At 37.9% G+C, this 13,723-nt stretch overlaps 1 protein-coding gene across 1 annotated transcript in view; it reads right to left on the bottom strand.

The window, feature by feature from the left end:
* Positions 1 to 3,211: 3,211 nt before the first annotated feature.
* Positions 3,212 to 13,723, bottom strand: part of LOC124864045 (heparan sulfate glucosamine 3-O-sulfotransferase 4-like) — a 107,737-nt gene continuing 97,225 nt past the window's right edge. Inside the window, exon 2 of the mRNA XM_047358652.1 lies at positions 3,212 to 4,077. Coding sequence (XP_047214608.1) covers positions 3,423 to 4,077 — 655 coding nt within the window. The 3' untranslated portion in view covers positions 3,212 to 3,422. The remainder of the gene's footprint in view (positions 4,078 to 13,723) is intronic.

Raw genomic sequence — 13,723 nt, 5'->3', positions numbered from 1 at the left:
TTAATATGCATGTGAAATATTTTAGTCCTAAAATCTTGGTTTTACCTTTTCAGAAGTAGAACTGATAGAAACCTATACAAACCTATAGTAAATAATATTGTGTGCAAAAAGTCACAACTAGAGTCGGGCAGCAGGGATGGGAAAATCACCCATCACAGAGGAAAGGAAAGAACCGAGTCAAGATTTATGAGAAGATGCTGTTCGTCTCCTGAGGTGGTTAAAGGGGAAGTTCCTGACTCCGGAAGAAGCATTAGATGAAATTGATTACTTTTAGTACAGGCTCTGATCTGTGGAAATGGCAGGAACCCCTGATCTGAGGCCACTGGAACCATGTGCAATAAAAGGTTGCTTCTAAAATGATTTCAGCGCCTATGGTTTTTAGCTTTGTGATGTCTACTACAGTTACTTCAGTTTTTGTGTCAACATCAGTTCCAACTCTGAAATGCATGAAAAATTATTTCTACTTCACAAACCAGGGCAGTGCTTGAATAAATTTAAGATGGAAATTCAGAGCCTTGCTGAAGGGAAAAAGATAGATGTTTGAATTTTGATTTGCAGTCAGTTGCCTTACAACAAGATGTCTTCTTCGTCAATCCCCCCACATTTAGTTGATGAAAAAGATAATGATAAGGAGTTGGAAGAGATTCCTCCTTGGGTCTGGGCAGCTGAAACTTTTAAATTCATGACTGTAGGCCACCCTGAGAAAATTCCCTTTGGGAAATAATGCAGAGAACATTTTTTCTGTCTTTTTTCTCTCCATTAGGTGACAGCAGGCATCAAACTGAACATACCAGTGACAACAGAAAAATTAACCAAATGTTGTGGTGGAATGTTGAGGAAATTGACGTCATTGTTCCTCTTTCTACAGCTGCTAATTATTTTGTCAGATGAAGTGAAAAACGAATTAACTTCAGTCTAACTTAATCTATGTTTACAAAACCAAGTAGTCTCACAGTTTTAGTTTATTTTGAGCTCTTTTTGTTCACTCCACCCTTTAAATATACACATAATCATGGTAGAAAAGGGTTAACAACTCTGTACATATTAAAGCCCTTCAACACATAAATTCTACAGGTAAATAATCATAATATTTGTCTCTTTAACAATTCATACTATGGAGCGCCTTTAATAAATATATTGTTTTCCACTTGTGATTAGATGCAAGTTTAAATCAGTCATCCATAGGTGACACCTGAAAGACTGTTGAACCATATAGCATTGAGTTGCCCCCACTGGGAGAAACACATAAAGGGCAGTTTAGCATGCCTTTCATGTACTTTATTACTCACAGGATGTACCCCGGTGCTGTGCCTGATTCAAAAATAGGCCAGGGGTGTAAAAGAAAAAAAGTGTATGTGCATATGTGTTTTTGTTAATGAGAGGTTGGATTCCACATTTCACTTTGGAGAGAAATTCTCTCAAGTGTGTAATCCTGAAAAATGCAAATGACAGCAAAAGTGCATATTCATAGAAAGAAAATGAACTCCTTGTCTGTCCTAATAACACTGCAGGGGGTCTTTTGTAGATTTCGTTGAGCATATTTACACTGATTAGGAGGAACTGGCGGGGTTGGAAGGTGGTTTATACATGTTTTAAACCACAAAGAGACAATGTCATTGAATAAATTATTAAATTTATTTTTTTCTAAATGTATAATTAACTTGTCATACTTGCAACTCAGTTATCTTTAAAGTGGAGCACCTATGTAAAGCTGCTTTCCCACATGCAACATCACCTCACATGGGAACGTGTAAGCAGAGAAACAGGGAGGAAAAGAGAAATGGGAATGAGGTAAAAGTGCAGAGAGACTGTCAGGAAAACACCAAGGGAGGGCAGCCCAGAAAAGCCTCAAAGTGGAAGTAGTAACTCTGCAATGGCGGAACTCCGAGGTGAGTGTTCAGGCTTGGTGCTGTAAAGGGCAGCACAGAGCTTACTTTGATTGAATCAATTGCTCTGTGTAAGTAGCTGCTGGTGTCGGCCTCCCCGGGGTGACAGAGAGGTCTGGAGAGAGTGAACCAATCCAGCCATCCATGACAAGAGAACAAGAAGAATTAAGAGAGTAATGCATCATAGCTGTAGCAACCAGTGATGTGAAGCAGACTGTATTTATTTACTCATTGACTGTATTGATTGTCTCAATTGATGAAAAGTCCAGAGACAAAACACAGACACACAGTGAGTTATGCAAAACAGAAAATAAGATGATGAGTCATGGTGAAACATTGCTTAGGCAAATTTCACAACAAAACCCTGTTGATCACATCTTTGCTAATAAACTTCATGTTACACCACATTTACCAGGCAGAAGCGTTCTCGTTCAAGTTAAGCACATACAGTAATGGCTTGGTAATTTACCTGGACCTGTATGTGGCTTTACCTTGACAGCAAATTCTGTCTGACATTGACTTTGTTCCAGCAGCAGCAGTTTATTTAACACACCATTAATCTCTAATGACAGAGGATCGTGCTGCAGCAGATGTTTAGTAACAAACTCCTGTTCGGTCCTATGGTGTTGTTCTTCCCCCTTTGTTGACATGTACTACTGTGACAAAAGAAGGGTCATGAGGAAAACAGAAGCATAGCAGTTAGCTGATATTTTGACTATGTTCTAGGGACTGAAAATCTTGTCTGGATGCACAAGAAACATATAGACCTACTTGTAAAATTAAATCAGGGCAACAGAAACTTTATGATTTTAAAGTCTATGATCATCAGTATACCAATGTTTAACTGTGCAGCAAAAAAAAAACAAACAAACTGTTGAACGATGGCCAATGTACATTAGCTAGTTTTTAGAATTTTTGTGTAATTAATAATTGCCAAGCAACCAAAGCAGTGACAAAACAGAATAAATGAGCACTTTGGTAGACTTAAAAGGATTGTCTCCATTCAAAATATGGACAACATGAAGGGTGAGCTTATGTCAAACCATAATAATACTTTATAGGTTCTCCTTTCGGCAGCAAGACTATGTTAAAAGAAACAATACAGAGCACTTCGTGGCCTTGGTTAAAATAAAGTATTTTTTTTGTGTCAGATGCTGGTGAGTGGGCGTGTGGGCAACAAACAGCAGGAAACTAAAGGGAGAAGATATGGGCAGAGTTAACCCTTAGGGCTTATGAGGTAAGGACACTTAAGCCATCACATGCATTGCCATAGTCAATGTGATTTTATCAATTCTATGATTTTAAATCAAAACGAATAAATCATCTCATTTACACAAATATAAATATATTTTATGTTTAGTATACATAACGGTTTGCCATCTTCAAGAAAAAGCATGTCAGTAAACTCTTGCTAATGCATACACAAACTGCAAGGAGAGCCATAATTGATTGGGGCACTCAATTACTCTCTTAAGATGAAGTGGGGCAATGGTTTTTTGAGTGAGAAGGCTGGTGGTGTGGTTAAGTGGTGCCATGCTAGTCCTGAGAGCTACGGGAAACACCGTCCTCCTCCAGCTCCCATTCAAAGTTCTGGCCAGTCATTTGGTAGAACATCATGTTAAAGGGTTTGTAGAATTTGTGCAGCCGCCGAATCACATCTGGGTCAATTTTGGGGTGAGTTCTTCCTTTGGACTTGCCAAGGCACCTCGGGGTGCTGCTGTCCTCTGGCTTCTTTAGACATGGAAATCCCTTAGTTTTATTGAAGTAGAAATGTTTGTCTGTGACAATCCGCTTCAGTCCAAGGAAGTCCTGCACTTTAGCCATTTCTCCGGCGGGGTCCACAATCAACCTCTCCCCACTTACAAAGTGCATTTGGGAAAGAGGGAAGTACTGCATCCAGCTCTCCAGGTGGAGTGCATATATTCCTATACGCAAAGCACTCCAGGAGGCATCTATAAGCCCCAGCGTCCGATTCTTAAAAGCCAGAACCTCAAAAGTGGGGATCTCGGGTTTCTTAGATAAGGTCTGTGTATAGTCTGAAATGGCTCTAGTGACAGGATTACGCACAACAATAATAAGCTTGATGTCCTTGGCCATGGAGTGGATGCGCTTAGGGGCATGGTTAGTCACAAAGTAGCTTGGTGTCTTCTCCATGGTGATCTGCCCCTCCAGCGTAGAAGGCATCAGGTCTCTGGCAACAGAGAGAAAACAAAAAAAAGAGTTGTTTAGGATAGTATTATCCCCAACACCTCCTGCAGTGCAAAAGAAACACCCAAGGACATGGTAAAAGCAAATTTGGTAAATTTATTAGCAGAGTATTATTTGAAATTACAAGGGAAAATAACTGGTATTATCACTGGACATTATGTTGTAGGGAGAAACATACAGCTAATTACATCCATGGAGTAATATGCCAGAGATAAAAGAAGGAAGATGAAACGGCAGGCAAGCAAGTATGCTCATTGCTTAATTGACTCCATCTGTGTTACTCCAGGAGCTGTTTTGGAACTTTAATAATGAGTTCACTGCATATCATTAATATTGGGGTGCCTGGGGTATTGTTTTGTCATACATTTATTATGCATGCCAGGCTCAAACTCTGTGCAGGCAGTTTTATTTCTTATCCACATGTACTTTCATTGCAATAGGTGAAATCAGTTCTTCCCCCCGTACTACATCTAAGGTTACATGGAAGGCAGCTATAATTAATTATCAAATAAAAGGAAATGGTTTGTAGTATGCTGGCAACAGTCTGAACTTGAGATCTTTATCTCGGGGGTAACAGGAAGCTATTTCCAATTGCCATAAATGTTCTGTTCAGCTCAGTAGGCCTGTAAGAAAAAATATGTATAGCAGGACATAGCAGGGCCAAGTCTTCTTTCTGTGGTTTACATTTTTATACCAATAAAAAAGCATAGCAATTGCCTTGGGCGAATCCTTATCAAATGTTTACACTCATGTTCCTTTCAATCCGTGCAGTTTTCTTTGTTTGTAGGATATGTGATTTAGTGCTAAATTGGTACAATAAATCCTCTGTGAGACATGTAGATTATTGAACAACTAAACACATATGAACACAGCTCCTGCTAAATTTTGCGATGTGATGCGAAATAAAACGGTAGCAGAGATTGTGCTTTGGGAAATCTGTGCTCAATTAGTCAGGCATCGTGAAAGTCTGCAAGAACTTCTCCATCACTCCAGTATTAAGACTTTTTTCCCCTTTTGCAGCAGTATGTTTTTTCCATTACACTGCCCTGCACCACAAACACACAGTTGTTACGATATAGTCACATCAATCATTTGCATCTTGGACATATTCTAAATTAACTGTTCTCCAAGAAAGAATCCAATTTGGTCTACTAAACATAAGAGCTGTTATGCACATATCGACCCCCCTCACACATTCATCCATGGACACTGGACTGAAAGTCTCACATGTGGCCTGGTAATAGCATCTCAGTAGCAGTATTGCCTTCCTGATGGGTAATTTCCCTCTGGATTATGTTTGTCTCTTGACAGTATAGAACTGTGGTTACTTCTGTGCCTGTAATGGGATATCAAACATATCTACAGATTGCTTGGTGACTAGAAAGAGTATTAGTTTTCATTATATTTCCTCACTCGCCACACCTAGCCCTCCCCCAACTTTAATGAATGGCTCAAGATTTTTGCAACCTTTCAAGGACTTTGGGGCTGTCTTCTATTTAACTCCAAAGTACAGTGGGATATCTGAGGGTGCAACACCAGCATGAAGTGGAAAAATAAATAAAACTATTATACCACTTCAAATCACCTTGAAGCAACCAATGTGGACATGAGGTGCAGTATCACTCTAGTAATCGTTGGAGCATATCCAATTGACAGGACAGATGTGTACTGTTGAAGGTTATTTTTTTTTAAAGCTTGCACATAACAAGGCCCTTTTCCTAATCATGCTCAGTGCTTATCGTCAAACATTTAATTATACAACAATGGAAATGTCACAAGCAAAGTACTTTGTCATTGTGCTTTTGATTGGGAATCAGTCATGGATCATGTACGTCTAAAATGTCAGTGGGACACGAGCGGAATGGAAATCAAAACGCTGATAAACAAGCTAATTTCTCCATGTATGGCAAATGTCTCTTCTGGCCTTGCAGTCTAGTGGAACTGAAGTAAACAGGAGCAAACTGTTAACTCTCACTTTTTTCCACTCTCTGCATCAGCTGCTATGCTCAGCACAGATCATTCAGGTGTGTAGTTAGATAAAATCCATAGCGCTAAAGAGGCCTTCGTGGCCATCTGCTGTTTACTGCTTCACATCGAGAATATAACACACAACATTTATTTTCTTGCATTTTTAACACATGTCCATATATTTATTTACATAGAAAACAGGAGTGTAAAGACACACAGAGTGTCATGCTCTTTATTGAGTAATATTTAATGCTCTATACTTTAGAAGCATAATTAATCAAGACTTTCTGCCAAAAACTTTACATTTAGCAAACTAATTTTCCAAGCAGTACATTAGTATTTAGAGAAACTGATTTGGTTAAACATTTTCCCATGCTGGATTAGGGTTGTGTACAAAAACTTGGCTGGAAAATCCATTTCACACCTACTCTATGTGCAATTCAAATCTGGAGGATGCCCAGTCAATTCCAAAGGCTGATTCATCATTCAGAATATGCATTAACAGCAATTATATCACATTTTTGTGTTTGTGATACTTTTTTGCAGATAATCAAGGTTCCCCCATGTCCAAACACCCACAGCAAAACGGCTTGTGGAGGATGCTGAAGCCCTTATTTACAGCTGTGCAGAAATGTGTTGGTACTCATGCACAATGCACAAAGAAAAAAACTTAAAACCAACAAAAGTTTAATAGCATCCCTTATTGTTTATGCCACAGTGACCACAAATCACATTTAGTTCTTTTTTGTATTGATTCAGTTGACTATTTTATTTAAAAAACCTGCTGTCTATCATTGCAATCTTGTTATGTATGTTGGAGTATTGAAAACATGAGGAAAAGTGGATACTGAGGAAGATCTTGTTCTGTCAAAATTTTAAAGTATGTATGTCGTCTGTGATACACTCTGGGTTTAAATAGTTTAGTTCAATAAATTAACACCTCAAAACACCTGCAAACGTTTCCTAAGCCTATAAATTATCTCAGTCTGGGTAGGCTGCACAGACATGGGAAAGACTGTTGACAGGTCAGATGTCCAGAAGACAATAACTGACACACTCCACAAAGTGATTAAGTTTTAAAAGGTCTTTGCTAAAGAAGCTGGATGTTTCTAGAGTGCTGTATACAACCATATTCATGGGATGTTGAGTGGAAGGAAAAAGTGTGATATTAAATTGCGCACCTGGAACAGGGCTACCTGCAACTTTGAGATGATTGGCAAATAAGATCCATTCAAGAATTTGGCAGAGCTTCACAAGGATTGGACTGAGGCTGGAGTCAGTGCATCAAAAAAAGCTATGCACACGCAAACCAAACACAGGTGCTACAAATGTTGCATTCCTCATGTCAAACCACTAATGGAAACAGAAAAAATGACCTGCCTTGGCTAAGCAGAAAAAGAACCAGACTGCTGTTCAGTGGTCCAAAGTCCTCTTTTCAGATAAAGAGAAAGTTTACATTTCATTCGGAATTCTAAGTTTCTAGAGGAAGAGTGGAGAGTCAGGAAATCCATGTTGCTGTTATGATGTGAGGGTTGTAGCAGGACCAACAAAAGGATAGACAACCAGAGAGCAATGTATACAGAGGGAAGAGTGGAGAGAAGACATGGTAAACAGGTGAGTGTAATCAGGAGGAGATGAGAAAAAGCTGAGACGAATGAAGGGAGAGAGAGCTGAGAGAGAAGGGCAAATGAGCAGGGGCAGACAAAGAGAAACACAGGGAGGAAATCTAGCAGAAGCAATACAAACATTTACAAAAAACTAAAGTAAACCAGAAGATAAACCAAATGAATAAACAGAGAGAATCGCCTAAAAATAATGGACACAGAGAAATTAACTGATGTGACAAAACCCAAATGACAAAAACAACAGAATATGGCAAGGCCTGTTAAAACATAATAAACAACAAGGAAAATACTGAAAGACATGAACACAAATAAAAACCATCACCAAACAGCCCAGGAACATGACAGTTACTTAAGGCCAGTTTCCATAGTCAGTGATGATTTAGGGTGCTATGTTAGGCAGCCATAATCTGCTGGTGTTGGTCCACTGTGTTTTCTGAGGTCCACAGTCATCTACCAGGACTTTTTAAAGCATTTCATACTTCTTTCTGCTGACAAGCTTTATGAACTGATTTCAGTTTCCAGCAGGACGTGGCACCCGCCCACAATGTCAGAAGTACCAAAAGCTGGTTCAGTAACCTTGGTGTTGCTGTGCTTGATTGACCAGCAAACCGGCCTGACCTAAACCTCATAGAGAATCTATGGGGTATTATCAAGAGGAAGATGAGAAACACCAGACCCAACAATACAGATGACCTGAAAGCCTCTATCAAAGCAACTTGGGCTTTCATTACACCTCAACAGTGCCACAGGCTGATCGACTCCATGCCATGGTGGACTGATGCAGTAATTTATGAAAAAGGAGGTCCTAAGAAGTACTGAATGCATAGAAATGAACAGACTGTGGCATTTCTGTTCTGTTCAGTCTAAAATATAATTTTTATAGATATTAAGTAATATTCTAATATTTTGAGATCTCGAATGTTGGGTTTTCATTATCTGTAAGTCATAATAATCAAAAAACATAAAAGAAAGGCTAATGAATTTGTATAACATGTGGGTTTCACTTTCTGAAATGCATGATATAAAATATTGAGATTTTTTTTAGATATATGTATATGTTTCTTAATTCTTTATATGTAAGTATGCTGATAAATGCATCTGGCAGAAACACATTGACATTGACCTCAATAAAAAGTAAAGAAAGATTAACAGTGAGTTTTGGTTATCTAGGTTTATGACATTCTCTTGAAACATGCACCCATTATTTTGTTTGGACTCTGGAGTTGTGTTTTGTCCATTCTCTTTCATATGTATGGCAACACACTTTTTTGGCATGTTCATAAAAATCAGCAGTGTGGCTAATCTGGTAATCAAATTATTTTTAAATTTTTGCATTTAACTGAGGTAAATGCATTGAAGGGAAATACCAGAGCATAATTAACCTAAGGCAGCATATCTTGTTGTCCCTTTGAAACACATAGCAAATAGGCAATAATGTGATGGGGTATACAATAAAAAATAAGGCATAGACCAAAAAGATGGTAACCTTAATATAATATTTTAGGGCAACACCTTTTGCAGAATTCCCTGCCAAAACGCAATCAAACAGTTAGCTGGCCATCATGCCATGACTATTTTCTGATCTTTCCGTTGACATTCAAATGAATTATGACTGGGGTTAATGGAGGGCCATTTAAAATAGCCCATTTTTCTTACCCATTATTTGAGCTGTATCTTTTGGATCATTACCTTGTTAGAGAACCAGTGTCCTGAAACTAAGGTTGAGCTTTTTGAAACTGTTTTCATTTATGACTCATTATGGTCTAAAAGCATACAGACTTCCAGTTCATCCATCCCCTCGACCCCTTCCTTCAAACAAACCTTTAATTTTATGTCTTTGTGGTGTGGTCCTTGCTAGTGAACCTTCTAATAATGTTTTCTCCATATGAAAAGCTTGAAGGTTAAGCACTTAGGCCACTTTCCGATCATTGATTTGCAATAAAAAGGCAACAATGGACCACCTAAATGGATCACTTTGTCATTCACATCATATGTCGATCCGCCGAGATTGCGGATTGTGCTTTTAGAGCGTGTAGAATGGGGCGTGGAACCAAAGGGACATGGCATATAACTCAGCATTCACTTTTCAAATATGCATGTGATGTATGTCAGGGACCTTCCCTATGTTTGACTGAGCTCTGTGTTATGTGTGTCACCAAGGCTGCCCAGCAGAATTAGGTCCAATAAAGAAAAGCAAGGTTGTTATGCACCATCCTCGATGGGTTATTATCTGCTTTACATTCTGTAGTCAATGTATATCTCACAATAGCTGGGTTGCTTGCACCAGTGGACTATGCTTCTGATGCTGGTGTCTTTGCTTTGTATCGTATTGTATCAAAGAGATTTTTATACAAATGTCTCATTTTTGTAAAGTATGCCAATGTTGACTCAGTACCAGAGAGGATTTCATTTGTAAGGATGTGGTTTTATTTAAGATAGTTTCTGGGAAGAATTAAATTGGCATTGTTGAAGTATAGACTTTTCAGTCCTTTTCATACACAAAATATTTTTCTCTCAAAGTTCTACCATGTGTAAATCTGTTTTTTCTTTAACTGCAGGCAAACAATCAAAATTTTATGAATGTGGTACTTTTATTGTATAACCCAATGTAGGTCTGCAAGTATTAATCAAAGGTATGAGCATCCATTTGTTAACAAAACCCAATGTGGACATTTGAAGGGAGAGATATGGTGGTCAGCTTGCAATGAATAACACAATTAATTCTCTCTGAGTGACATGTGATTTGAGCAGCACAAGTAAACAAAAACACATGATTTTACAGCAAAGTGGATATAACAAAAAACAATGGCTGGTCAAATGAATCATTTGCTGCTTAGCTCTCAACGATGGTATTAGCAAAAATCCCCACAGGCCAAAGCAAGGGGTCCTGGTGGGTCTGTTGTGGAGTAGGAGGCAATGTATTGCAAAGATGCAACTTCGAGGAGGAAAACAAAAACAATTTTGAGTGATCATAGTGGGCTTAAGTAACTGCAGAGGATTTGGTTTGTTTTTGTTTTCCCTCAAACCAGAGACATGTATTTTTAACTCTTGCATTTGGAAAAATTAAAAGGTCACCGTCACACCCATATTCACATTAAGTCTCTTTGTCCTTATCCATCACAATCTTCACACAATCAGTCCATTTCTTGGCTTGTTAAACCATATCTCCTCTATCTTCTATACTGCATCTTTTGCCTTGGTTGCCTTCTTGTTTAAGCCAATGGTCTTTCAAACTAAACATGTGTAAAAATAAATGTGAACAGTTTCTTTTTTCTTTATTCAAGACATGAAAAGAGGCAATATGATAGAGCATGTTAAATATTTTAGCAGTGTGCTACAACTTTTGAGCAGCAGCGAGACTACGGGAGCAAAATCAGGCCAAGACCACTCGTCATCCTTGTTACAAGCACTCTGTTTGCTTTAAAACGTCTCTATTGTACAACCATAACATATATGTTGGTGCAAAAATATTATCTCTTATTGCATAAAATGTCGAGCCTTGAAGCAGATGGACCACAGCAACACAGGTGTCACTCCTCTTAGAACAGGAAACTAAGGCTATCATTCACGCATCCAAATGAAAGAATAACAGATTGGAAACATGTTGCCTGGTCTGATAAATCTGAATTTCAGCTGTGACTTTCAGATGGCAAGGTAAAAATTTTGCGAAAAACAAAATTAAGCACAGTTCCATCCTGCCTTGTACCAAGGGTTTTGAATGGTGATGATGCTGTTATGGTGTGGGGAACATTTTCCTGGCACACTTTAGGCACCTCAGCACCAGTACAGTATTGTGTAAATGCCAGAACCTACCTGAATATTATTGCTGACCAGGTTTATCCCTTTAAGACCACAGGGTACCCATCTTCGGATGGCATCTTCCAGGTAAGTAATGCACCATGTCACAATGCTCCGACCATCTTGTGTTTGATTAAAAGATTTATGGATTAATGAATGTGTGGTCAACCAATCTGCAACAACTGTGTAATGCTATCATGTCAATGTGAACCAAAATCTCTGATGTCAGCACACCCACACCTTATTTGAAAGGCATGTTCTTATGTCTTGTCTGAAACAGGAACCAATTTAGGTCTCACTAAAAATTTTCCAAACATTCTGCAAAACCTTAATGAATATAACATAAAATATTCACCTGTTAAATTGATCTTATAGATATTGTTAAAGGTGTCAATGGCATAGTCACTGACACCTTGTGGGATTTTGTTACTTCTAATGGAATTTTCTTTCTGAACTAAATAATTCTACTCAAATTAAGTTAGTTTTAAATAAAAGTTTTAAAACTTAATTAAATTAAGTTTATAAAATGTTCAAGAATCAAGCTTTACAAACTTTTTTTTCCAAATACTAAGTATTTCTGCCATTTTATGGTTTATTGGTCTTGAATAATCATCCATATTCTCCAGCTTTCTATCTGGAGTGATGTCATTTTTCTTAGAAAGATTGTTATTGTCACACTTTAACTTGACACATTTCCTGTGTTCTATTTTTTACAGACAGGATGAACTCTGGATAAACCTGGATAAAAAGCAATACCACACGTTTCCCTGCCTCATTTAGGCTACAGTGTGCAACCCAAATTTGTCTCTCAAATAATATTTTCCGGACTGACTGACCTTGCTGTTATGAGCATATGATCACAAAAGTATCAGCACGTGTTCCTAGTAACAATGTAGATTTCACTAGAGGCATAGCATTTTTATACCAGTCTATCATAGTGTTTCAGTTCTATTTTATTTCTTAACATGGTTCTTTGCAATTAAACATGATAGCATTTGCTGTTTCTTTGTGTAAACCTTAAAGCAGTTACTTTCCAGTCTTGCATAAGCTAAAACATGCTCTGAACACTGCTGCAAATTATTTTCACATTTACACAGATTGCTGTTCTCAATGCTGTCTGGCATCGCCCTGTGTTAATATCAGCAAGATTCCTTTTAGCACTGCCAATGCTCTGAAGTTGATGTCATTAACACTTTGAAAGAAGCAGAAGACATGCAGCCACTGTCTGCGCTCAGATATAGCTGTGAAAATTACAGTTCAATTTCAAACCAGCTTTAAATCTGTGCTTTTTTTCTTTTTGTGCTTTTTTTTCTCAAAAGTAATATGAGAGACAATATATGTAGGTCTTTCATATAAAATTTCAATAAAATGTATTGAGGTGTTTGATTGTGACAAAATGTGAAAAGGGTTGTAAATATTTTTGCAAGGGACTGTATTTATTGCATTTCATCTTTACATTTGTTTTTGAATATAAAATTGTGCCCTTTGGTATAATGCGTGATTTTTAATTTTACTGATATAAACCTTTAAAACATCACTGATACTTACTTTTGAGTAAAATGTTTTCAGCAATGTTTAATATGTTGTACTGCAACAACAATAAAAGAGTTTCACTAATTAAAACATCATAAACTCTCCTCTCTCTAAATAGGCTTACTATCTTGTGCTTCTGCATAACTGTGGACATGAATAGTTGAGGACAGCATTGACAGCTGGTCCTGATCAAAACCTTATTCCCTACTCTGTTCCCGAGTTTCCCCCAAAGAACATCCCACTTCCAACAGTGGATAAGCCAGGTACTTCTCTGCTTGCATCACTAGACTACAGTGCTGAGATCTGAAGCTCTGCTCAGATGGCCATTGGAAGCAAAATAATGAAATAAATTAAGGCAATGAGGGAAATAAAGAGAATGTTTAGAATGATGCACTTCATATTCATACCATAAAATCCAGACAGAAAATGGAAGCAATCTTATCTTACATTACAGTCGCTAAGAAGATTCGTTCCTTTTTTAACCGTCTGTTTCTAATCTTGTCATCACTGCATGTAGAAAAGCTGTGATGTCTCCTCATGAATCTAGAAATAAACATAAAGCACTGATCCTTATTTAACAGTTCATCTGTGCAGTAGAAGAACTTCAGTGTGTCACTCCTTGAAGAAGATTATTGTCTTTTTTGTTCTTTACTCTTTTGCCTCTTATTTTATCCTATGATGGGCTGATGGGAGCACTTCAGGATA

Source organism: Girardinichthys multiradiatus, chromosome Y (assembly GCF_021462225.1).
Source record: "Girardinichthys multiradiatus isolate DD_20200921_A chromosome Y, DD_fGirMul_XY1, whole genome shotgun sequence".
Classification (NCBI taxonomy): Eukaryota; Metazoa; Chordata; class Actinopteri; order Cyprinodontiformes; family Goodeidae; genus Girardinichthys; species Girardinichthys multiradiatus.
Note: the sequence above shows the minus strand (reverse complement) of the source record. Positions and strands in the feature narration are given on the sequence as shown.